The 25,903-nt window shown below is 47.2% G+C and overlaps 1 protein-coding gene across 3 annotated transcripts in view; it reads right to left on the bottom strand.

The window, feature by feature from the left end:
* Positions 1–5,569: 5,569 nt before the first annotated feature.
* The window catches only part of DPYSL2 (dihydropyrimidinase like 2), an 80,375-nt gene continuing 60,041 nt past the window's right edge, over positions 5,570–25,903 (bottom strand). For all 3 annotated transcript variants that reach the window (XM_054224821.1, XM_054224823.1, XM_054224822.1), the window contains 10 exons: positions 25,724–25,785; positions 24,476–24,556; positions 23,508–23,576; positions 18,534–18,654; positions 14,918–15,074; positions 14,627–14,768; positions 14,235–14,405; positions 11,077–11,256; positions 9,595–9,760; positions 5,570–8,443 (listed from right to left, as the gene is read on the bottom strand). In XM_054224821.1, coding sequence (XP_054080796.1) covers positions 8,352–8,443; positions 9,595–9,760; positions 11,077–11,256; positions 14,235–14,405; positions 14,627–14,768; positions 14,918–15,074; positions 18,534–18,654; positions 23,508–23,576; positions 24,476–24,556; positions 25,724–25,785 — 1,241 coding nt within the window. In that variant the 3' untranslated portion in view covers positions 5,570–8,351. The remainder of the gene's footprint in view (positions 8,444–9,594; positions 9,761–11,076; positions 11,257–14,234; positions 14,406–14,626; positions 14,769–14,917; positions 15,075–18,533; positions 18,655–23,507; positions 23,577–24,475; positions 24,557–25,723; positions 25,786–25,903) is intronic.

The following is a 25,903-nucleotide window of genomic DNA, read 5'->3' as shown; positions in this document are numbered from 1 at the left end:
GAGTGTCGCTGACGAGCTGTGACATCTGAATGTCATCTAGTCCCAGTCCAGCCCCCAGCTGCCGTTTGACTTGGCAACTGGCTTCCCCTTCGCTGTCCCAGAAACGCATCGTGCCACCAAGGTGACATCCACCTCCAAACCTCTCCCGTGCTACGTTTGTCTTTGTCCTACGGGAGGGAAAAGCTCCAAAGAGATGCATAAATAAAACAGGACGTTTTCCTGCTTAGTTGATGTCACTAAGGGAGAGAGATGCAGCGGTTTTCATCACGCTGCGAGTGTCGCGTAACAAAAATCTTGCAAGAATCTGTAGGAAAACCCTATGGGGTGTCTCTGATGGGGCTCTTAGAAAATCACTGGTAAAACTACAGCTTTGCTGCAGAATTTTGTGTGTGAATTAAAAAATGCAGTGAAACAAACCCAGATGATTCCCTATTATACTTACAGCCAATTTGGCTTGGAAAAAAAAAAAAGAGAGATTATTTCGGTTGTGTATGAACCACCATCTATCTGATCTAGGACGAAGTAAAATCTGGCAGGTTTTGGTGTTGAAAAGCGTAATAGATATACAGATGCCGAGGCCTGTGTACTTTGTGTTATCTGTTTGCGGAGGAAATGATGCCAACAGGGAGAAATAGCCTCAAAAACGGAACAGAAAAGCAGCTTCACCGCGTATATCTGGTGCCCTCCTGTGGAAAGGAGCCGCTTCGGAGGAAAGGAGCAAACACCCAGCCGTTTTAATGAGCAGAAAAGATTTCTGGGGTAGGGATTAATTTTTTGGACTTAGAATAAGACTGGTAGAAACCAGAGCTCAGTTCGCAATTTAACTAATTGTTTTCCAAAAAAAACTACCGTGAGATTTTTCTGGGCTAACAAATGGGATAGTTTTACACGTTCTTTGGGTAGCTGTAATAATCCCACCCCGTCCCCGTATCACCTAACCGTTAGCAAACAGTTTGTATTGGAACGCTGTGCTTTGTCTGCTCCTATTTTAGGGACTGGCAGATGGGGCTGTTCCACAAACGAAACTGAAATTTAAGTGTGCTGAGCTTAAGTAACGCTTCCGAACACATGCCTCTGCAACCTGAATGAACCAACGCAGAAAAAAAGGGTAGTAATCAACAAGTTTTGGAACAGAAATTCAGAAAGAAGAACAAGCGATCATCCAACAAAGCTGTCCAGGTAACACTGATTTGGGGTCTACTTTATTTATCCTCACATTTGCACTACTTTATATCTGAGGAATGGTTTGCACGACAGACATTAAATATAAACGCCCTCAACTGCTGGGGGGGGGTGTCTGTCTTGCCCACCGAAGCATCAATTTCTTGTCATCCTCTAATTCCAATCCTAACAATTGGGTAAACGCGATCGCTCTTATACTCACAGTTTCCAATGGGAAAATGAGCCATTTAAAACTTTTTTGACCAGTAAGCGTTACTGCTTTTTAAACTGCACTTAGGGGGAGCAAATATTGGCCTTGTTCGCAACTTTTAAAAAGGACTGCTGTAAAAAAAAAAAAAGGGGCAACTTTTAAAAAGGACTGAAGCTGTAAAAAAAAAAAAAAAAAAAAAAAGGTCTTCATTTGCTATATGCACTTACATATACCAGCAACAGGGATCCGCATCCATACCCAAAACCTGAAGAATGCAGACTCCTGGGGTCAGATCTTCCCACAGCTTTAGATGGTGTTAGGAATCCTCTGGAGTAACGCACTCTTTCATCAATTTGGGCTTACCCGGACTGTAAGTCAGATGAATAAAATAGCAAAGGCTGAGCGAGGGGAAGGCACGGCAGCCTCCATCAGCACACGTGAGCTGCGTGAGCTGATAAATATTGAGCGTGATGCTGGCTGCACATCTGTTGCTGCCGTCGAGCGGTGGGACACGCTGCGTCTCTGCAGCAGGAGGTGGTGGGATGTGGGGTGGAAGACGGCCAGAGCCCCGCCGTTGGGTTTCAGAGAGCGCTACCACCCCAGAGAAGAGCCCCACAGAGGGCTTGGAGGGATGTTTCCTGTACTGTGGGGAGGCATAACGAAAACTACTGGCGAGAAATGAAAGGCAGGCCAATTCACATCAGGGGGGGGGGAAAAAATTAACCATGAAGATGATTAATCCATAGAATAAATAACCGAGGGATTTTCTGCCATTTGAGGCTTCACAAGTCAGCGCTGCAAGGCTCGCTATAACGCATCCGCCAAGCTCCAGTGGTCAACGGCTGAAGAAAACGCCCATGGAAAGGCCACCACGCCGAAGCCCACAGTGGTAAATCCGCAGTGAGCGTGCCAAGGCTGTAAGTCGATCCCAACTTACCGGAGCGAGCAGAGGGCAACTTCTCTGGCCTGTGTTTTATGGGAGAAAAAGATAGATAATATCCTCTAATTGTAGAGCACTCAGTTGTCAAAGTTTGCAGTTTTACAAGAAGAAAGAGGAATAGGAGGAGCAGCAGCGATGCCCTGCAGATAGGAGCCAGCACCTAGCTCTTGGAAAGAGATGGTGCCACAGCTTAGTACTGAGCAGAATTAGTTTTTATTATTTTCAAGAAAGAAAATCATTTGGTTTTCTCTGAGTGTTTTGGTTTGGTTTTTTTTAAGGGAGAACTTTTCCTGCTACTGGCAAAAACAAAACAGAGAAAAAAATCTGCGTATTTTCCAGTTTAGAGAGAAAAGGAGATTCTTTTGTACTTCTATTTTTTACCATTTTCTTAATGAGAAATGAGTGGAACAACTAATACAATAAACTAAACAATGCTTCACTCTTATCCCCCTCCCCACCCCAGTAGCTTCTTACACACAAAGGCCAAGCCAAAAAAATTGTTAATGACAGAAGAGGTGCAGGAAAAGGCAGGGAAAAAACCAGTACCGGTTCGGAGGAAGAAAAACCCTGCTATTTCTTCAAATCTGCCTTTACCTCTGGTTTTGGACATCATGCTTCTGTGGAGAAAAGCCAAAACCGGTTTTGTTTTTTTTTTTAAAAATAATGTTTGGGGTTTTTTTCCTGTAACTACATTGATAGATAAAGTTTATGGCTTTCTCTGTATTCTATTACAGGAGGGCGTCTTGTTAGGCTTAAACTATAACAGAATACACTCAGATGATTCATATCTTTTTAACACTGAAATACTACCCAATATATTAATATAAAAGAGAGGATATATGTGTATGTCATCCTTCTGTCGCAGTAATCGTAAGTCCTGGGCGTGATCTACATTTATTACATCCTATATCATTCTCCAGTTGATCCGTGTGCCTCAAGGGAGTTTGTCACCGTGATTTTTGCGTGTCCTGCTGCCACCTAACGGCAGCGAGCTCAACCTTCACCTCTAGTGCTAAAAAAAAAAGGGGGAGAAACCCTCTCCTGAAGCTTCCAGAAGCTCTGTAGAGCAAGCAGCTAAAAGTGCTAAAGTGCTTTAATTTTTAGAGTCCTAAAAATCTTGGGAAATTTAACTAAACTTAGTATTAATTAATAGGATTTTTTGGTCCTGCACAAGCTATCCGGACATATATAGTGCCTTAGTTAGGGGCGTGATACCGTGTCCCCAGCCCATGGGAAGGTGCCCATGGTGGTAGCCCACACGAAGGGTTGCCCAACAGCGGGTTCTTTTGAAGTGCAAAGGACCGAGGTCCACATCGCCAAGGAGCCTTGGGGGCCGATGCACTCAGACACCCCCAAATTACTCTGGGGGGAAGGTATTAAGCTGCAGCAACACTGCTTTTAGCCTGCGGGAAATGCAAAATCGCGCAAATTAACTTTGCTGCAAAACTGGTTGGGTTGGAGAGAGGTACATATACATGCTTCTGTATATAGACTATGCATATAGCTGGGTATACAAATAAGTCGTAGGTCACAGAAGCCTTGGCTTTGAAAATCCTGTGCTGGGTCTCGGCCCACGCTGAAGCAGGACAGCTGAGAGCCAAGGGCCAGTGACAGTTATTGCTCCCAACACCCTGCCACTAAGGAACAGATCACGCCACGTTGTCCTCAGCTCTGACAGCCCCCATCTCCTCACCAGCCCACAGCCAGCGTTCCAGGTCACCGAGTCAAATTCATCATCTGCTTTCTTTCTCCTCCTTTTAGCCACTAATTCTGTATGAATGTTAAGCTCAGACGCGTGGCCGGAGACTGGTCAATGGGAGGCCTGCAGAGAACCAAATCAGCGCACACGTAACGAGCCATGAGCTGGGCCTCCTCGAATTACCTGGATTAATGAGTTGACAAAATACAACTATTCTTATACTCTTCTGTAGCAGCAAACCAGCCCTGCACCACCGACCTGAACACCTTCCTGGGATTTCTCACTAGCTTGGTTGCTCACACACGTCAGGTTTAGATCTGGCTGTTGATCTTCCTGACCTCAAAAACTTCTGTACGCTGCAGTTGGTATCTTTTGGCCTGTTCCAACATGCACCAGGTTCACCGAGTCCCTGGAATTGATTTCCTGGGGAAGAGGTTTCTTTCTGTCTAATTTAGGCGCTGGAGGAAGAAATAATGATAGAATAAAAACAAATGGGAGGCTGTGCAGATGTGTGTTAACCCAACAGCAGTGCTTCAGGCTGAATGTGTCTTTCACTGGGATATTATTGTTGGGACAAGCTAATAAATCTTATACACAGCTACCCACCAACGCTGTTCTATGGGATTTGATGGCACGTATGCTAATATCTAATTTCAGCTGCCAGTAGCCAAATAACTGCACGTCGTTGGTGGCAGAGCCAGGATCCCCACATTAACCAGAAGTCATTTTACTAGTGGATGACCATTGCCCCTTCTCAACAGCTAGAAAGGAAACCCTCCTAAAACTCCCCACTAGATAGGCGCGCCAGGTTTAAAGCTGTGTGGAGAAAGCTAATTGCATTTCACAGAGCGCTTCAACATTAGCTCTTGTTCCTCATCGTAACCAAACCAAAACATCATCGCAAAGCCAGCTGCAAACTCCAGCTGTGCTGGGCTTCGGGGACAGACCACCGAGGGGGTCGCTCTGGTGGATGTAGGGATGCAGCAGCCACGGGTCCGAGCGGCTGACGGCGACGCTGGCTCTTTCGGAGCCCTTCCCCCCGCCCGGTGTGATCCCACTCACAGCATCCCTGCGACAGCAAAACCCAACCACCACCACCGAAAGTTCCGCTGGCATTTTTCCAGCCGGCTCTAACACTCCCCATTCAGTTATATCTGTGTGTGGCTTCTATTTACGGCCCTACTTTCTCTCCCCTCCTCCATCGCTGTTAGGAGGGTCCAAGTAGAAACACACTGGAGGGCTATGCCAAGTTTCAGCTTCTTTTGCTCGCATTTCGGCAGTGATCCCTGCAACGCAGAGCCAGTTTTCAGGCAAAAAATGTCTGCTTTGCCAAATACTGCTTTTCTCTCAAGGAAATTACACCATGGACCATTGATTCCTCTTTACCATCACCATCTCCAAGGAACCACGGGACCTTATCTCCAGTTCTGCTACTGTGCATCGCACTCCTACACATCAGCCTACATTAGCACTGAGTTCGGAGCCCAGTCCGTTTTTATCTGTTGAAGGTACGCGGTTGCGTAGAACACGTATCGCCTTGAGACACAGATGCACCTAGTGAAACAACAACATTTTGTCTTTATTAGGAGTTCCCATGGTAATATAACACAGAGTTCTTAAGGAATAAAACACAAGACTTGGGGTCGGGGTGGGGTTTTTTTTGCCATTGAGACAATGGTCAAATATCAGTACTTCTTTTTGTCTACACACATGGTCAGCTTTAGCACTTACAGCTCCTCCACTCATGGTTCACAATCACAAATCCAAGGGTTAAATCCAGCTAGTATTAAATCCTACTTTTTTTTTTTATTATTTTTAGAGCTTCAAGTCACTGCGGTTAATTAATTAATTAAGTCATCGTCTTTTTTTTTTTCTTTAAGCATTTACATATGACATTCATTAAACAGACACAAAGCGGACGAGCTCTCACAGGAAAAAACATGCTTACATAGCCTGCAAAAATCTTTTTTTGTGATTTTTTTTTTTCCTTTTGAAGAACAAATTAAAACTAAAAAGTCATCATGAGTCAGTGAAGGAAAAAAAAAAGGAAGACTTAAGTGAATACTGAAGAGCCGCAAGTGTTTCGGAGAATTGAAACGGATCTGCAATTCTTTTTTTTTTTTCTCCCCAACTCGTTCAAATTGATTTTAACATACAGGTGAAAAAAAATATGAAAATAGCTGCAATATATATTAAGTTCACGGATTACTTAACAAACAAAGTGCAAACTCTTTTATGCAAAACTAAAAGACCCAAGAGTTAAACCTAAATGCGAAATGCATGGATGAATATGGCAATGGTTCTTCTTAACTTTTGTGTTCAAAGGGGCCTAAAGGAATCAGGTGCTGAAGCTGGGAGGGTTTGGGGACCTACACAGCTTCCAGATCCTTTGCAAATCCCAGCGTTGATATTTAACAACACTAAATTTGGTGCTTGTTTCTTGAAAGCCTTCATATATATAGTTTTTTCCTTAAAAGAACCTGTAAACACCGTTTAAGAAAATACTCACAAAGATGGAAAAAACGAGATCTATGTACGTGGCAAAGTACAAATAGAAGACAAAGCAGAAGACGCAGCCAGGAGCCAGGGCATACAGAGGGTGGAGGTACCGCGGGGCTAACTGCGGGCAGAAGAGCTCCCCGTGCCCAGAGACAGGCCGAGTCCTGGGGACCGCCGAGCCCTCCAGCTAAGTTACAGTGAGAATCTAACAGATTTATTCTCCATGTCCCGAAAATAATAAGCCTCCAATACCAGGGCTAAAAGACCTTCAATCCCCGAAGTTAAATGTCCAGATCCCGCTGCCATTTAGGAGCTGGGGCTCTTAAATTCATTCAAGGACCAGTGATGGCCTCTGGTTTCTCAAATCTGAGGCAGCAGGCATCTGAGGAAGGGTGGGGAGCCACCAGGCTTTCTCGTGAGTATTTGCACGAAGGCAGATTCCTGATGAAATTCGCAGCCCGTGTGAGAGATTCTCAGCTGCTGTTGACCCATCGAGCTGCTCTGAGGCTCCCAGTTACAACAGCTGGGCATCTGGACTCCAACTGGAATTGCCACAGATGCTCAGGCACACACTCAACTGGCCGGCCTTTCAATGAGAGCTAAAGATAAGCTCTCATAAAGTTTTAAATAATCACCCATCGGTGCCCAGGAAGGGGGAAGGGGGCTGCTACAGAAATCTTTCAAGCAACATGTTGCTCTTTGCCCAGGGCTTATCGATTTCCACCTCCAGGAACAGAAGACCAACTAACTGCTAACAACTTCTCAACAGGCTCCGTTGGAGCTCCTCAGCTCAGCCCCTTTGTCTGCATCAGCTCAAGACCTAGTACACCAAAGTGAAGATTATAGCTTATGAACCTGCTCTGCGACCTCCTACTGCAGCTAAGTGGCAAGCATTGGCTGGAATGATGCAACCTAGGAATTCCTGAAGTACCAGGGTGGCAGTGGCAGTGACACCGGCGGGAGTCTGTAACTTGAATGAGGTTCGGGAAGGACCGGGAAGAACAGGGAGAACCCCAGTTCTCAGATAAGGCTTCGTAAACACAATGATACAAACATATTAAAAACACACACACAAACATAAAAAAAAAGTTTCCTCAAGGACCTAATTTGCAGCAAAATCCAGAAGGAAAAAAAAAAAAATAATGAAAAAACAAACTGACAGAACCAAAGTCCCCAAATGGTTCTAGCTCACCCAGTGGCGGGGTGCGATGCGCTTTGTCAATTCCTAGTGCTGGGTCCCGTCTCTCGCTCCTGGCAGCAGCCAGTTACTCAGCGACCTCCCGGGCAGCGGTGGGGAACGGTTACAGACAGGCTGGGATCCACGTCCCTCCGCGCTTGCCTAGCTACTCTGCTGGAACACAGAACCCTACAGAATATCCAGTTTAAAACCCTTGAACTACTCTTCTGCTTGACATTTAAAAAAAAAAAAAAAAAAAGCTATTTTTTACATTTATTATTTATTTATTCCTTTTTTGTGTGTGTCTTAAAGGCAGCTCCCGGGAAATTCACTTTATCCTTCCTTTATTAAAAGAAAGATGCTGAATGGGACAGAGGCCACATATCTCAAACATCCTCTTTACATTTACTTTTGCATGTCAGAGGTGTCAAAACAGGGTTTATTTCTTTAAATGTGTAGGAGCTGAGGGGGGGGTGGGGGGGGAAGTGAGAGGGGTTGGTGAAGATGAGGAGGGAATCTGAGGGGACTGAAAGAGGCGCCTTACTTCAGCCCCCCCCTCACTGGTTGCCCGCAGTAACTGTCACAGGCTCTAAAAGAATCAAAAAAGGGTCCCCAGGTGCCCCCATCCCCCGGTCCCCCAGGGGGGCACACGAGGGGTTGGTCCTTAGCCCAAGCTGGTGATGTTGGCACGTCCGCCGGGCGGTGCCACGATGCGCTGAGTCGTGCGGCGGGGGATGTTGTCATCGATCTGTGCCCCTGCGGGAGAGAGAAGAGAAGCCACGTCAGGTCCTCGCCCAGGGCTGGAGGGGACTGAGCTGCAGGAGGAGGGAGTTACAGAATCCCAGAGTGGCCGGGGTGGGAAGGGACCTCTGGAGATCACCCCGTCCAACCCCCGGCCAGAGCAGGGTCACCCAGAGCAGGTGGCACAGGGACGCCTCCAGGCGGGGTTGGGATGTCTCCAGAGATGGAGACTCCCCCACCTCTCTGGGCAGCCTGTGCCAGGGCTCTGCCACCCTCACAGCAGAGAAGCTCCTCCTCGTCTTGAGATGGAACTTCCCACGGTCAAGTTTGTGCCCGTTGCCCCTTGTCCTGTCCCCGGGCACCACTGAGAAGAGCCTGGCCCCGTCCTCCTGACACCCCCCTTGAAGTATTGATCAGCGTTGATAAGATCCCCCCTCAGTCGTCTCTTTTCCAGACTGAAGAGACCCAAATTCCTCAGCCTTTCCCCATCAGAGGGGTGTTCCAGTCCCCTCATCATCGGGAGTCGGGAGAGCGCAGCCACACTCAAACCCGTCAAGCCCTCTTGGGCTCCAATGACACACAGCAAAACGCATCATCTTTGGAGGAAAAGCCCTTAGTGGCCTCCAGTGCCTTAATTCTGATGAATCCCGGAATGGTCGAGGTTGGATGGGACCTTCGGAGATCATCTAGTCCAACCCGCCTTGCTCTGCACCAATATCTCCGCACCGAACACCTGAGCCCCCCAGCCCTGCGCAAATAAGAATTGGCCACATGGTTTTCCCCTCAGCGAGCCTTTTTATACTTTGCACTTACTGGGAAATATTTCACACTGAGAAATCAGATCTGCCGCACGCCAGAGCCACAGCTGGTCTCAGCTGGCAAAGCTCCGCTGAAGTTGGTGCCATCTGCTCCCTTCAGACACCCGGCTGAGGACCGAGCCCAGAGCGCCGTGGGGTGCTCAGCATTCATGCCACGGCATGAAAATAAAGCGGGACTTTACGATAGCTCCTATACTGATCTTTTCCTTCCTAAAGGGATAACCTCCAAGCTAAAAAACACATCGCATCCTCTCTCATTGCCTTCCAATTTCAGCAGAATTAATTTAGAGGATGGGAGTATAAACAAGCCGTGATTTCAAAGCAATTTAGCCCCGTAAAAGTATGTACCAGACAAGCTGAATCCAGACTGGTGCAGGTTCCTCACGGGTGGGGCCTGCTGTTTGGCAGGAGACGTCTTAGCCGAGGAGGCTGGCGTGACCGTCTTCGGCGTCACCGACACTTCGCAGACGGGTCCGTCGTAGAGGCCTCGGGGCACACCCCGCAGCTCCGCCAGCTGCAAAACACGGGGGCAGGCAGCCTTCAGGGTCAAAACAGCCTTCAAAAGGGAACTGAACAGCTGGCCAGATGTTGCAAAGCCAAAGACACACGCTTCTGAGATTTGTCTTTCCAGCCAGCCCGTCCCCTGCACCGCCAAGTTCTGCCCTTTAATGATCTCAACCCAACCACTGTTGTATTAAAGGCTCCTGACAACTCTCAAATGAACCTTGTTACTCATCCCCAAAAAGCAAAACATTGCCGAGGCAGAGGCAGGTCTGCATAAAGAGGAGCCAGGCCACCTCCGCATAGCCGGCTTGGGAGCTTTAGATTGGGTTAAATGCAATTATTCCAGTTGAGATGCTGCGCAATTGGATTTATAGGTCAGACACGTATTTCTGTGGGAGAGCAGCACACACCAGAAACCACGGATCTGTTCTCTGCGGTGCTACATTATTTGAGGTTGTAATTTTGATAACTTGCAACTTCTTCAAAAGAACAATTAAGGAAAGCTCATTTGCAAGGAATGTGAAAATTACCCAGGGTCAGCAGAACTAACACAGCTCCAGTTTTGTCCAGGAGAGGGCAACACTTCGAACATCAAAAGACTTTTCTCCTCAGAAATCTGACTTCATCCAGAAATAAACTTCTTAAATTCTCAGCGACTAAGTTGCAGCTGAGCGCAGTGTCATCTCCTCTGTCAGTTTTTACCAACTAAAGGCATATCAAAAGGCAGCTTCTGTTTTGAATGGGGGTATTTTACAAAAAACACTTTTCCAACCATTTCAGCCTCTTAAAAATAGAAAATTCTCACTTTTAAGCAGTCAGTAGGCTGTGCCTGTGACTCACCAGTCACCAGACACGAGCATCTGATCGTATCTGACAGAAGGGAAAGCAGCATAACGTATTTATAACAATAAATTAGAATTCCAAATTGTTGCTGAAAGGTTTGATATATAAATGCTGTCAATAAACTTCTCTTGGTACTTCTGAGACGGGAGAAGCCGGACGGGTTATTTGCAGATTGACTCGTGTCCAAACCGGACGGTTCCTGGCCGCATGCTCTGCCTAGGTGTCCCAAGACAGAGGAGAACTAAAGAGCGGAAAAATAAAATTTGCAGAAAACCCAAGCTCAAGCCAAAGCATATTCCTGTAATGACTCAAGCGAATAGCAAAAATGAAAGAGGAATGAGATAAATATGGCTCCTGTCCAGCGAACATTTTGGGTTGCAGAAGTGTGTGTCTGCGAGCCAGGGGACAGCATCTGTTTTCCACCCACTTTAACTTAGGGGTTCCAGTGAGAGAAGAAATGCGCATCCAGCCCCTGAGACTCACCCTGCTCCTTGCTTTGATGCGCTTGTAAACGAAGTCGGGGAAGGGTTTCCTGGGGATATACCGTCCGGATCCCTCGGTGACATGGAGATTCCCATCCTCCAGCACGATCTTCCCCTGGCTGATAACCACCAGGGGAGACCCACGGCACTCCATGCCCTCAAAGATATTGTACTCCAGAGACTAAAAAACAAACAAAAAGAGAACACGAGTCAAGCGTATTCTTCCCAGCAAAGCCTGCTGTGCTTTAATTAGCAATCACCAGTCATGCTAATTGCCAGCATTTTAAGGACAGACGGAAGCGAACTCAACAGCATTTACCTGAGTGCGGTTTAACAGAAAGGCTGGTCTTTATTATCAGTCTAAATTTATCAAGGATTTACTCATGCAAAATTTCCATTGCAACAAGATTCACACAGAGGAAATACAAGTAAGAATGTCTCAAAGCCCACCTGTTTAAATGCATTTAGCGCCTATCTCTTCTGAACTGCACGGGATTTAGGAGCCCAATAAAGTTTTATCCGAGTTTCATACTAAAAACGATGATATTTTGAACAGCTGTATTTCAAACCAGTGTTTTGGTTGTGGGTCAGGGACCAGGACAATCTTGTTTTACTCTTAATGGGATTCCTCATCCTCAATTAACAGGATTGGAAACATCACACCACGGAAAAAAGACAAGTTTTGAAGGAATCCCTGGTAAACGTCCCACCCATGGACCATCCTGGAACGAGATGCTCCAACCATGTTATTTGGGGACTGTTACTCCAGTGACCATCTCTGAGACAAACCCAGGTCTTTTTTACGGAGTTAATAATGGAGTTTGCTCTTGAAGTGTGTTATAAGTATGGGTAGGCTTGACTGCAGATTTACAATTAGCCAGAACGGCGGTTAAACCGACACTGAACCAGGCCCAGGCTGAAAAAAAGTTGTGGTGGCAAAGGAGGAGGCTTGGTTAGAAGCTTATGAATTAGGCTGTCCAAGAACAACACTATCTCCCTCTCCGGCTCCTCGTTTCCTTGCCAGGCGGTGGCAAGAGCGGTGTGAATTCTTGGAAAATATCCGTATGTTGCTCTAGCATTTAAAAAAGTAACAATCATCTGATGCCACATAATCACTACGTCTCCTTGTGTCGCAGCAACCGCTCTGCCTGCCTTTCAAAGAGGCTTTTGTTTTATACTTGACCAAACTAGGACACCTTGCCTCTAAAGGCATCGCCGGTATCGATTTCTCCTCTAACACAAGGCACGCACGCGGTGTGAGACACAAAAAACCCCAGCAGGTGTAATGCCAGGTATAACAGGGGATGTAACGGGAGAGGGGAGGAGGTTAGAGCGGGTCTTGTAAGAAAAAAAAAACCCTGCTATTTCTTAGACAGCCCTTCAAGCTTTAAACAAGCCACTCCAAAATGAGCGCCCTTCACCCTCCATAGTCTCGGCACCCAGTTTGAACGTAGAGATGCAGCTTTCAGCAACAGCTGGTCATTGAGTGCTGAGGTGCAGGGGTTTCAGGGGGATCCGCAGTCCTTAGCCTATAAAGCCTTGGTCACCCCATGGCGGATCTGGGTCTCCTTCAGCCTAGCCCAGACCTATGGCAAGATCATGGAGCTAATCCTGATTGTACTGGAATCATGGAATCATAGAATGGCCTGGGTTGGAAGGGACCTTTTAGATCATCGAGTCCAACCATCAACGTGACTCTGACAGAAACCATCACTAAACCATGTCTCTAAGCACTCTGTCTACCCATCTTTTAAAACACTCCAGGGGTGGTGCCTCAACCTCTTCCCTGGGGAACACTCGACCTACTGGACCACATCCACAAAAGATAAAGTCTCTGAGTTTTGTGCTAGGAAATTTAAAGAGTCTAATTCATTTCTTGAAGACCACAGCCATTAAACAGCAATGACTTTCGAACGCTTCATCCAGCAAGCTACTTCCAGCTCTCTGAGCCACCCGTAAGCACAAACCCGGGTTCAGACCACTAAATTTGGCACCTAATAGTGGTCTGTCCCTGGGCTCCCTCCTCTAAGTCTTTCTGCTCCAGACCGGAGGTGTGATGAGTCTGGAAGCACCTCTAAGGTGACCGAAATGACCAGACTTCTGAGTCTGGATGCCTCCGTTAGAAGTCTGAGCACAGGCGGGATGAATCCAGGCCATCTGTGACCAATTCTGACACAGAGTTAAGTCACAGGGAAGTGAACCAAACCTTTAAAAAAAAGTTTCTTTGTGAACATGCCCAGGGATCCAAGTGTGGAAGAAAATTTTGCTCCTTCAGCTCCAGAGTGAATGAAAGCATTCACGGAAAAAAGAACAAGGAGTTTTTTTCCAGGGAAACATTCCATAGGTTCATCGCCAGCAGTGAAACAAGTCGTCAACAAATGCAAACAGTGGTTGCTTTCTCCGAGACAGTGCTCCAATGTCACAGGGAGACTCCAACCAGCCCTTTGCACTGGGGCTGTCCTGCAGTTTCCCACGGGGTGGGCCAGCCTTTTCTCTGCAGGAGCCAGGTATAAGATACGGGACACAAGTGTGGGACACAAGCAACCAGCGCCTCTAACAGTGCCGCACAAGAAACAAGGGGAAGGTCTGGTTACCCCCTGGGTGCTGCCTCGTGCCTCCCCGTGCCTACAAACCTTGGGGTGATTGCCAGTAAAATCACGTCTAGGTATGACTCCACATACAGGTGCCAGACCAGTATGTGGTGTAAATCCACTCAGACTCAGTGATCTGGATCAGATGTCCAGCAAAGGTGTCCATGAGCTGACAAGCTTCACCAGCCCCAACATTCCCACCGGTAGTGAGCCAGAAGGTCATAAATGACACATTGTGATAAGAGGCCTTTTGATAATTTAGCAGATTTAAAGAGCTTTCTGTGTGCTCAGATCCAAGCACCCAACACTCAGAAAGAGCAAACAATCTCTTTGCTCCAAGGGGAATCTCTGAGCATTCATGTGATTTCAGATTTGGACTCAAAATCGTATTTCCCTTCTGCTCGCACAACTGAGCTCTACTGGGTTTAAGACCAGAGAGGGCTTGGGGCATCGAGAAAACAAAGCCCTAGAGTTGCCATGAGCTCTGGTTCTTGGCAGCACAGTCTGGCTCTGAAGGAAGAGAGGAGGAAATGAGCAGCAGAGCTCACATCGTAGAAAACAGCCTTACTATGTTGTGAGTCTTGGCGGAGATTGTCTTGACACTGTCAGGATCCCAGATAACCAGGTCAGCATCCGAGCCCACTGCGATACGGCCCTTCCGCGGGTACAGGTTGAAGATTTTAGCTGCATTTGTGCTGGTCACAGCAACAAACTGGTTCTCATCCATCTTGCCAGTCACCTAGGGAAAGACAAAAGGAGTCACTGCATTAGCCAGGTGGGGACCGCTCCAAAAAGCAAACAGCAGACAGCACAGCAGGTTCCCCAAGATCTCCACAGGGGCAAAAAACTCAAGCGGAAGGACCAAAACAAGTGCCTGGGGGGAGATAATAACACACCGCTGCAGCTCTTTCAGCTCGGAATGTCTAGTTGTAGCCTAAGCCTATGACACGTGTGACATACCACAGCCTTATCCCAGATGATGGACATCCTCTCTTCAGTCCCGTTGGTTCCTTCAGGGATCAGGGTGAAGTTGTCCTTCCCAACAGCTTTCTGAGCAGTGTTGAAGGTGCAGTGGGCGCTGCCAGTAACTTGGAGGTCTCCACTGGAAAAGACAATGATAAATATTTAAGATATTTTAATTGTCACAGGTTTACTCCTAAAGGTAAACCAGCCTTTTGCTTGCTGGCAACAACAGCTGTCGTTGCCTGACGATGGAGCACATGCTGTAGGAACACAAAGAGATCTACTCACCAGGACAGTAGCGAGTTGAGAAAATCAGGAGTGGTTGGGTCAGGACTCAGTGGTGGGGAAGTAACAAAAGCTGCCGCCTTAGCCCAATTCTTGCTCCAGTAATGAGACCCATCGGTACCCAAGCTGGCTGTGATGGGCTCTCCATACACCACAGTCCCTGCAGGACAGGAATACAGGCAAATCCACTGTGAGCACCAAGCAAACGTGCATCTCCAGCCTGGCTTCCAGGCATAAAGCATCCTTCTGAAATAGGACAAACTGGGTAAGTTATGCCGGCATCACACGCTGCAGCACTTCTTGGTATTTCTTTTCGTTATGGGATCAGAGAGACACAACACGGGATTGAATTCACTGCCCTGCACAAGCAGATAATCAGACATCGTTCAACTCCTGTTCAATGCCCCTCTGAAACTACGTGATCTTACTAAGGGCATTTTTTTCACAAGCAAGCTCTTAATTTTATATGCCTCTCTTGAGGTCTCTAAAGAAATACTGAGCATTGTCCAAAAATCGGTCCCTCAGAATAAGTACCCAAACAGATAAATACCTGAGTTAATAATAAAGATACTGTTACTGATAAGAGCATGGAGCAGCAAAATGTGCACAATGCCCTCAAATACTGAGGTCAGTGTTGATTAATTGTGCTTGAACGGGTTACCGTAAAGATCCATGGTATTATATCCTGGGCCAAGAATCTTACGGAAGAGCCTGAGAAGAACTGTAAGAACATGAGGAGATCCAGGTCTGATCCACGGAAGAAAAAGAATGAACAAAAATAGTGCCTGCAATATTTTTGTAAGTGTGGAGGTATTAAAGAGCTAACAAGGTTGGGTTTATCGGAGCAGGCTCTGAGCATAGATCAGATAAGAGAAAACTCTCCTATAGAGAGTTTCTCCTATAGAGAAAGCCCATCGCAGAGGAAATATCGCTGTTTCTGCTTCACAAACGCAGCTCGGGGAAACCGAGCGATTCCCCCAAGGGTACACAGTAAATCTGTGGCAGAACTAGGAAATTAAATTGGATCTTCCGACTCTCTGTCCAGTGCACTAACCACCAGTGCATCCTTCCTCTTCATTAACATTTTTGGAACCACATGAAGGAACAGCGGGTCCTTAAGGCCATGACGCTTTGCGAGCTGGAACGCAGCAGTAACATCTGCACGCCAAGCAGATGCAAGACGCTGCAACTTCAAAAGCACTGCAGGCCGGTAGCCCCGCAGATCTGCTCACCAAACGCAACCTTCCCTGAAATCTCTGTATCCATCTGGCTTCTGAGCCCAGACACTTCACGCGTTTGTATCTGCCTACAAAAGATGCGAGTAGTTAATACACCTAACCCTAAATACGTCAGTTGGAAAAGACTGGCAAAGGCAACGACAGAAGTGGTCAGCGGGGTCTTACACACCTCACCATGCAGATTAAAAAAACCACGATCTTTCTTTAACCATATTGCCTGAGCTACCATTATGGGCTCTCAGGCTCGCTGGGAGAGAGCGCGTTAGCTGTGGCAGAAGAATGCGTGAACCGGCTTCACGCTGCTTCCAGGACCACACTGAAAGAGGAGGTGTAGGAACAGCCTTTGTCAGAGGGGATCCACCAGCAGAGGAAGAGGCCGCCTGACATCACTTGCCACAAATAGGGTTACAAAATCAGAACAAGGCGAAACACACGCTGGCTATTAATGGGGAGCCTGTTGTGGGCCAATACATTGGGAGGATTGTTCTGCAGGGAGCGATGTTTTGAGCTCCCAGATCTGCCAACGACAAGAGTCTGCAGGGAATCTCCTCCATACAAATGCCACTGGGAACATCTGGCTTTAAATAACATTCGTTCTTTTCCATTTAGCAAATCAATTCTGTTTTGTTTTCGCCTTGGATTGTCTTCAGTTATGGTTCCTCTGTTGCTTGGGAGAGCAAGGCGAGTGTGTGTGGCCCTCCTGGGTTACCCAGTTGGGTAACTGCGCAGCATTTAAATTGAATTATTTAAATAAAGGAGCAGAGAATGGTGTGCCATTTATACCCCAAATTCTCCTTATAAGGAGAAAACGCAATCTGAATGAGAACTGTGTATGCTAGTTCACTGAGGAGGCTGAGTGAAGTGAGTTCTGTGGATCATTCAGCTGGGACAATCCCAACACCTTTTACAGGCAGGGTAACATCCAGCCAAGCCAGGTTGTGTATTATGGCTTCTGCAATACAAGCGTATAGTCCCTCATCCCTCTACTTGCCCATCAGTGGTCACAGGGGACAGCAAGCGTAGCAAGAAGGTGTTTTTATTGATGCCCCATCTCTGTGATGCATTACGTCCCCAGCACTTTACCTAGAAAAAGGAAGGGATGCTTCCCTGGCTCACAGGACTGAGCTGCACAACGATGGCAAGTTGTTTTCTGGGGTAATGCAACACGCAGCCACTTTTGCATGTCAACACATCTTCTCATTTCAGCGTGATCTCCACTAATGGAGCTAGGACAGGGTGGTTTATCCCAAACAGCTTCAGCTGCTTCCACGCCACCAACAGAAAGAGATGCCTTGGAAATCAGTCCTCCTCACCAACTCTGAACTCATTTAACAGGAATCATGGGACCAAAATACTTCTGAGCCAATACACAAACACAAATCTGTTTGCTGCGGTAGGAAATTAGCTCTTCTCGCACCAAACACCCAGATGGAAAGTGATGTCATTTGTATATCCATTCAGGCTTATTTAGACTGCATAAAATTAAATCCAACCCTTCTGAGGAAAGAAGGGGGAAAATCATCCCTCCTGCTTACTCACCCACCCAGAGCCACTTTAAATAGACATGAAGGGTTTAGTCACAGAATCAAGCGGGGAGACAGGCACTCACTGTGCTTTGTAACCCTTGCTTTTGGGGGCAAGACAGCAGGGTCAGGACTTGGGAGAAGCTACCGCATCACTCGGAGCAGCACAGCTCCCTCACGGACCTCGGCTGGAGAGAGGAGACACAAGGCAGCAGCCCCCACCGCAGGTCTGAGCCTTGGTTCCCGCAGCATCCTCAGGCAGAGGCAATTGCAATTCCCAGCCCAACCCAGGCTACTGATCCCAATTCCTGTTCGGATGCCAGGCCGTGAGTTCCGGCACATGAGGAGTATCTATTTCACAAGCAAGGAGGAGAGCGGATCGCTGGAATCGGTAACCTCTTTGGCTACTCCAACTAAATCCAACAGGGCTTGTGAGTCAGAGACCTCTGCCAGGACTCTTGGAATCACTGCTGACCCCAGGAAGCAGCTCAGCAGAAAGCACCAAGGAAAGATCACAGAAGCTGGAAGGAGGACACAGCTCGCAATCTCCAGGGGGATTCACTAAATGGAGACAGCATGGAATTACTCTGCAATAACATGAAGGCACATGGCTCAATAGGACGAGTGTGAAGGGAGAGGCTCTAGGCTGAACAGAAGGAACGGCTCCTGGTGCTGACACCACCACTGAATACTTGTCATGGGAGATGAGACAGAAGCAGTTGCTTGGGACCTTTTAAAAAAGAGCCTGGACAGTAACACTGGAAAAAGTAACCTCTCCTGTAGGGATGAAGCTTACATTGGCAAGGAGTTGAACTGCATGACCTAATAGGGTGCTTCCATCCAAGGGAAATAACTTACCCTTTTTCCTGGCTTGAGCAATGACATCAGCGGCACTTTTGCTCATCACCTTGGTGATATAAAGGGGGCAGTTGGTTTGGTTGGCGATGGTTATTGCCCGGTTCACAGCCTCCGCCTCCACCTGAGAACCAAAGGCAGCAGCAAGTTAGAGGCATCCCCCCACGGCAGCACATCCCCTTCACCTTCAGAGGCCCACAGCCTTGCTTTCACGGGAAAACAGGGTACCCAGCACCGAGATGAGAGACTTTCCACCTCTCCAATTCTGAGCCAGAAATATTTACAGCGTAACCACGATAATTAAAGTGACATCAAGCTGTAGTTCCCTCTCATTACTACCTTTTCTCCCAGGCTGCTTCAAAGTTTCTCAGCAAGCAGACTAAGTCCTAAAACAACACTCCAGGTGCTCAAGGTCAGAATGATTAAGCCCCTTCTTTAACCTAGACAAAAATAAGCAACTAAGTGTTGACTCAACAGAACTATTCATGTTCCAGCCCACGCGGAAGAGAGATGCTGTAGCCACATACCCTGGTAAGCCACGTTTGCAAACAAGCCTCTTAAATTGCACCCTCCACTACAATATCTGGCTTGGGATCTGACACAGTGTGAACCACCCCATAAATCAACGACTTTTTCTTGCATGTGTAGAGAGATAACCTCAGTGAGACTGAGGGTCACTCTGTAACTACAGCCTTAGAATGAACGTCATCACTCTGCAGAATTTTACAGATCACACATCCTAATCAAAGCAGCCCAGATGACAGATTTAACAACAGGGTAATGCTCGTACTGCCTACTACCACAGAGAACTCAGCCTGCAACACCACATTTTCCAAGCGAACAGACAGAGGAAACTGAAACTCAGAGCAATCGGCCACCTGAATCCCAAATGCAAGAGGCACCACCAGCACCTCCCATGGGACTGGTACATGGAATAGAATCATAGAATCATCTAGGTTGGAAGAGACATTTAAGATCATAGAAACATAGATGGTTTGGGTTGGAAGGGACCTTAAAGCCCACCCAGTGCCACCCCCTGCCCTGGGCAGGGACACCTCCCACCAGCCCAGGTCGCTCCAAGCCCCGGCCAACCTGGCCTTGAACCCCTCCAGGGATGGGGCAGCCACAGCTTCTCTGGGCAACCTGATCATCGAGTCCAACCCATTAGTTGGGCTAATGGTCCAACTGATGGTCCAACCATTAGTCCAACTACGCTCAGCACTTTTGAAAATCCGCTCCACAGTGATTTATTGCAGGCCGAGCGCTGTGAACTGTCATCAGTCCCGCAATCGGAATGCATCGACTCCTGGCTCCCAGCACCGTGACTGAAAGGAGTACCTGAAATAAGGACCCATCAGCTTAGGGAACGGTGTACTTGCCACACTGACATCTGAGCGCCCAGGAGAGCTCTGCTCATGCTGATGGAGCCACCCCCTCTAACACTGCCCTGTTTGCAGCTGGACTGCTCAAGAAACACAACACAGCAACAGCCAGCAGTTTTTAAAAGAAATCCAGCCCCGCTGCACCAGCAGGTCGGTCTCTAGTGCCAAAAGTGTTAAAGCCCTGGCCTGTCACCATGCCAGGACCGTGACCAACCCTCCCCAGGCAGGGTGATGGACAGAAGGGGACATTTTCTGGCCCGGCTGCCCCACGCAAATGCAAAAGGCTGCAAGGAAGGGTGTTTATTTCAGGACATTTGACTCGAGTGTGCCACAGCCAGCAGCACTCGCAGGGAAGACGGAGGCTGAATGGAAGAGCCAAGAAAAGCATCTTTGTCCCTCTTGAGAGACAAGGAGAGAACCCAGAGGGGCCAGTGCTTCCAGGCAATGGCATCAGTTTGCAAACTGCCCGCACACAACTCCATCCCTGCAGAAATCACGTTTCCACGCTGTGCCTTAGTTTCCCCACTTGCAAAGCACGGATAAAACAACGCGCACCTCCAGACTTTTTGACCAAAAAGGCACTTGAGCAACCACTAAACAGGAGGAGAATATTTTCTGCACAGAAGAGAAACAGGGCTGCTAAATTCATGCCTTGTGCCCAGATGCTATGGTGACAGGCACATAACAATAACCCAACGACTAGTCCAAAGGGGAATGTTTGCAATTACCAGTATGCATTAGAAGCCCTAGCACAGCAATTCGCTTGGAAAAAAAAAAAAAAAAAAGAAAAAAAACAGACAGACATTTCCTGGAGCACTTGGACTGCTTGTGCTTTCAGCGTTTTTGTGGCTGAAATAAAAACAAAAAATGATGGCTCGCTCCGAAAAGTCATCACAGAATGATGTGAGCTATGAGGGGGAGAGTTCTGCAGAAAGCGATGGGCGATGCTGACTTGGGATGGTGATGCCCTAATTAAGGCTCCCTTTGCTGGCTGGAACAACGTGCTGGATACCATCACCTTGGCTCAACCCAGGTTACTGAGGTGAGCAAGCTAAACCCCTGAGTCAGCAGCGAAATTTAAGCCTTAATTCATGCCTTCTGCTCAACCTGGGCATTCAAAAGATGCATACGCTCCAAGTAAGACACAAACGCACATGGCCAGACCTTGAAAGCTTCACACTGACCTAAGTCTCGCTGAACCGAGTGGGAGTTTTGATTAAATATGTATTTTAGACTCGTTCAACAACTCCTGCCAGGTTGCTGTAGATGGAGGTCTGAATTAAGCAGCTCTTCAGTAAGATGACAACCACCATCAAGTCCTTAGGGCAGACCTTGCACTCCATATGGGGCAGCGTTAAAAGCCAAATCCAGCGTTAACAGCACCCCAGCGAGGTACCAAGAAACATCCGCTCCTACTGAAGTCAACAGGAATTACGGATCCGCTGCCGTCCTCAGAATCTGGCCCTTGTCATCAGCCAGCTTAAAGGGAGCTGTATGTTTTTAAAAACACAAAGCGACTCCCGCGTTGGAGAAAAGGCGGGGATGGAACCAGATGACATCGTTTCCTGCTCTGTTTCCTATGACTTTCAAGGAGGAGAATTTTGTACCAAATGCTTCCACACCGGGCAGCCAGCACAGCTGATTCCAGCTGCACGGAGGCTGCCCGGTGACAGAGGCTGCAGTGACCCTCGTTTGAGGCAGCCACGTGTCCTCGGGCAGCCCTCCTGGCTAAACTGAGAAAGAACGCACTGCGGCAAAGCGCAGGAGACAGATGTAACAAACCAACCAAGCCAGGGAGCCGCACGGTTCACGCTTTAAAGCCCCTGCTCCGCTAAGGATGAGCTTTAAAGTAGCCAGACAAAACTCGGCCAGTTTGACGTCCAGATCCTTTAGGGTTAAGGAGCAGCCTTCCTTCCTTTGAAGTCAATAAAAGTTTAGGGGTGCTCCACACATGAGCCCCAAGTGTCACGTCAGCATCTGTTCCTGCTCTCCTGATGCAAGCCGAAAAATATGTTAAAATAAAAATAAAAATGCAAGGGTGGGTGGGTGGGAGGCTCAGTGCAAGTGTTTGCTCACAACTTACAGGAAGCAAAAAAATCCCAGCTCCCGCAGCCAAAGACAAGTTCCGTGAGCGTTCACATACTGCCCAAGTCAAGCATTTTTTCTTCCCCTTCTGCGTGAAGCAACTGAATGATTTATATTCCTACTGAAACGTCTCTGGATGCTGCTTGTCTGAACCAAGGGGAGGAAATAAAGGGGGAGCCTGAGGGGCACGTGTGGATGATCTCACACACCCAGCCTCCAGCTGCCACATCTGGCAGGCAGCAAAGCCCCAGTGTCTTGGAGGAGCAAAAAGAACGGCTTGTACGTAACGGATGGACTTCACAAACCCAGAACGCCACGGTGAGATGCCTGGCTTAGGGATACCGAAAGACTGGAAAAGAAGAACACAGTGGGAACCAACCTGAAAAGCAAAGTTTTAAGGTTTTTTCTTACTCTTGAGATTTATTTTAAAGACTGAGAGGGAGTGAGAGGGATTGGGGTGCTTGACTCTAGAGAAATCTAGTGGGAAGTATGGAGGATAACTATATTAAACTAGGATCTGAGAACTAGCTCCCCTCCCTGGTACATACTTTCTGTGCCTTCAGCAAACCACTTAGTCCCCTTCAGTAAAAATCCACCACCAGTTAAATGTTCATCAAACGATCAAATATTTCAGTAATGGAAGGTCTGCAAGTGCCTAAAACAGAATGTCAGGATTTGGGCATATATTAAAAATTTCTGCTTATTCAGAGAAGTCTTGATAAAACAAGGACTGAGAAAGAAGCGCAAGAAAGAGGATCTAGAAAAGAGAGTGGCAGAGTCCTGCCTACATACACCCAAATTCTGAAGTCTTTACTCATGCAAAACTCGACTTAAAGCGATGGGAAACTACAAGAACTTCAGGGTCTAGCTCCGTAAAGACCAACATCAATAGAAGATGTAATTCTTCAGGGACTCCATCCTTAAGTGTTGCTGTGCAGCAGCTGGATCAAGGAGTGGGTGACTCCGGTGGACTGTGCTCTACCTGTGCTTCAGGTTCAACATTTTCTACACCTCTTAACGTAGGATTCCAGTTCGGGCTATCAAAGGGCTGAAATGGAGATGTGCCAACTACCAACAGCTCTGTGTCTTCAGTGCTTATGACGGGCTCTGCGGTTCAAACACATCTCACCTCGCTTTAGACAGGTCATGGGTGAGCAGAGCCTTTACAGACTATCTCCGATAATCAACAGGAAGAGATGAGCTTTTCCTGAGTGTGAACCAAATCTTAGGCTGGACGAATTACTCCCTGGAGATGTCCCCTTCTCCAGTACAGGAGAAGGCTCCTCAATTCCTCCTAAGGACCCGTAGTAGTTAGTTTCTAGAAGGGACTCGTTACCAGTTTAGTCCCTAGAGGTGTTTTAGCCTCTTCCCTTACGCCATGCAGCAATTATGTTTACAGCCAGGATGAAATCATGTTTCCGGCCACATTCATCCCAATATGAAGTACTTGATGGCAATGCAGAAGAGTTATAAATTGTGAGAATAAATGCAAAGGCAGTAAAGTCCTCACCTCTTCAGGTCTGCTCAACACATGCCCTTCAGGGCCTGTGATCCCCAGTTCCAGGATCCTTTGCTGCTCCTAAGGCAGAGAGAAAAAAGGGCAGGAAAAAGATTTAAAGCAAGACGTATTTTTTCTTGCAGCAAACACAGCTGTCTGAAAGAGGTACAAGCGAGATCCTAGGCATCTGTGCTAACTAATAATCACATGGGGCTTTACATAAGGGCCTTACAACCAGAGTCCTGGCCAACTTCCCTTGCTGAGAATAACCAGAGCTCGCAAAACCCTTGCTGATTTGTTCAGAGGAGGTCAGGGAAACCTTTTATTTTGATTTGCTTCAGCCTGGGTTCATAGCCCCTCAACTTTCACTACTCATTTGCCTCTATAAAACAATCTCCCAGATGTGGCAAAACAGTATCTTATCAAAAAATCATCCTGCAACTGCGGGTGACTGGGCTCAAAGACTCAGGTGGGCTCTTCCCTAGTCAGTCAACGCAGAAATCCTCTGCAACACCAAGTTTTGCATTGAGACATAATGTATAAAATGAGCTGGAGATCAGATTAAATCCAAACACATTATTAACATTTCTTCTTTGTTGTTCTTTAAAGGACGAAGAGATCCCAGACATCAGCATCCCAGGCACTGTATGAAGCCATTTCCCTTCCCACTCCCCCAGTCTCAGTTACCGCAGAGCATTTTGTTGTACACTGTGACAGTCACACCCAGACACAGTCTTTCACTTATGGGGAGAAAGGCAGAAATGCCCGATAGCCACAAAACTGGAAGTTGCCGTGAAAACCTGCTTTATCAGTGACAACGAAGGGGATGAGATTTGATGCACAGCTCTGCTTGCACCCTTGATACAGCTACGCCGTGCTTTTAAAAGTCTTGGTGATTTTCTGTTTGCAAAGGCGGCTTTAGAATTTAAATCCCTCCCAGCATTTTGAAGTTAATAATCCACAAAATAAACACAACATACCTCAGCAATGATGTCACCATTCTCAGCGTGCACTTGAGCTGTCGCACCGATGTCCCGGATTACACTCAGGACTTCGTATATCTGGAAGAGAGAAAACATACAGTACAATACACCCTGAGTATACACTACTATATACCTATTACATAGTATATGCTCCAGACTCCTTCAGTATAGAGCATTTTGCAGAATGGAAAGGAGAAAGAGAACCATTAAGAAATACAAGATGTGGTTTGCTGGATAGATAGATAGATCGATCCATTTTCCTGCCTACAAGTAAATTTCCCAATCTGTACAGTCAGACGCTATTGACGTGGCAAAGCAGCACTATTCAAAAGCCGGGTTTGGGTATATTTACCATGCTGGAGGAACAAACAGGAAGTGTACAGGGCTTTACCTGGAGTGATTCTAAAAAGCTCTCAGAGTTGTACCTGTTTCATGCCTTTGTTTACTGGTGCGTGGCATGGAAAAAAAACCCCTTACACTTAATTTTCATGGAGAACCTGCACCCAGCCCTCTCCCCGCCTGGGACTGCAGCACTGTGATTTCCCACTCCTGCAACGGCCTGAGAGCGCTCAGGTTGAGTAACCCACAACTGACGCCGGCTCCGTCAACGGTCACTCATTAAAACGCTTACCAGAGTCATTAGAGATAACTGTCATACACCACTGCCTCCTACGCCGTTCCAAATGACTCCCAGGCATTCCTCTCCTCCCACCACATTCAGAAATACAAACTGCCCATCTCAACAATTAAATGTACCCAAACGTACCCACTAGAACGGCAAACAGGAGGGCAATTCCTCTTTAAGGTCCCAGCAATTCTAATGCTAAAGCCAGAAACCCACTTCTGGACCAGGATCGGTTTCGGCTTCTAAACCCATAGGATAGTTACGCCAGAGATCTCACTGTCCTGCCCTGCGCCTGGCCATAAAGCAGCAATTTATAAAACTGCCACTGCTTCCACACCAAAGGAGCTGGAATAAAACCTCAGATCTCTCAAAATGAGGGTTTTGCCATTGCTTTCCCAAGCCAAGCCTTTCAGGGTTTGTTGTTGATGTGTCGTGTTTTTTTTTTAATTAAAAAAAAATAATCTTCAAACCAGACCTTTGGGTACTGTTGCAAATCTTAGGTACTGTTAGCATACAGAGACCGAGACCAAAAGAGAATGTGAGATCCAAGTGTATTGAAAATAAACCTTCATAAGAGATTAATGCACAGCTTGAAGCAGGTGAACGTTAAGCCTTCCTACCTGAGAATCGGTTAGCTGGAAGCGATCTTTGAAAGCCATGTAAACCAAGAAGGAGTTCACACCTGGTAGAGAGAAAGGAGAGGAATTCTCTTTGACATACAAATTGCAGGCGCAGACAAAGCTACGAAACACACCGTCCCTCGTAAGAGAGGAGACGTCCCCCTCAGTCCACCCCCCCGC

The sequence above is a fragment of the Rissa tridactyla genome, chromosome 20, assembly GCF_028500815.1.
Source record: "Rissa tridactyla isolate bRisTri1 chromosome 20, bRisTri1.patW.cur.20221130, whole genome shotgun sequence".
In the NCBI taxonomy this organism is placed as follows: Eukaryota; Metazoa; Chordata; class Aves; order Charadriiformes; family Laridae; genus Rissa; species Rissa tridactyla.
This window is presented reverse-complemented; position numbering and strand designations above follow the sequence as displayed.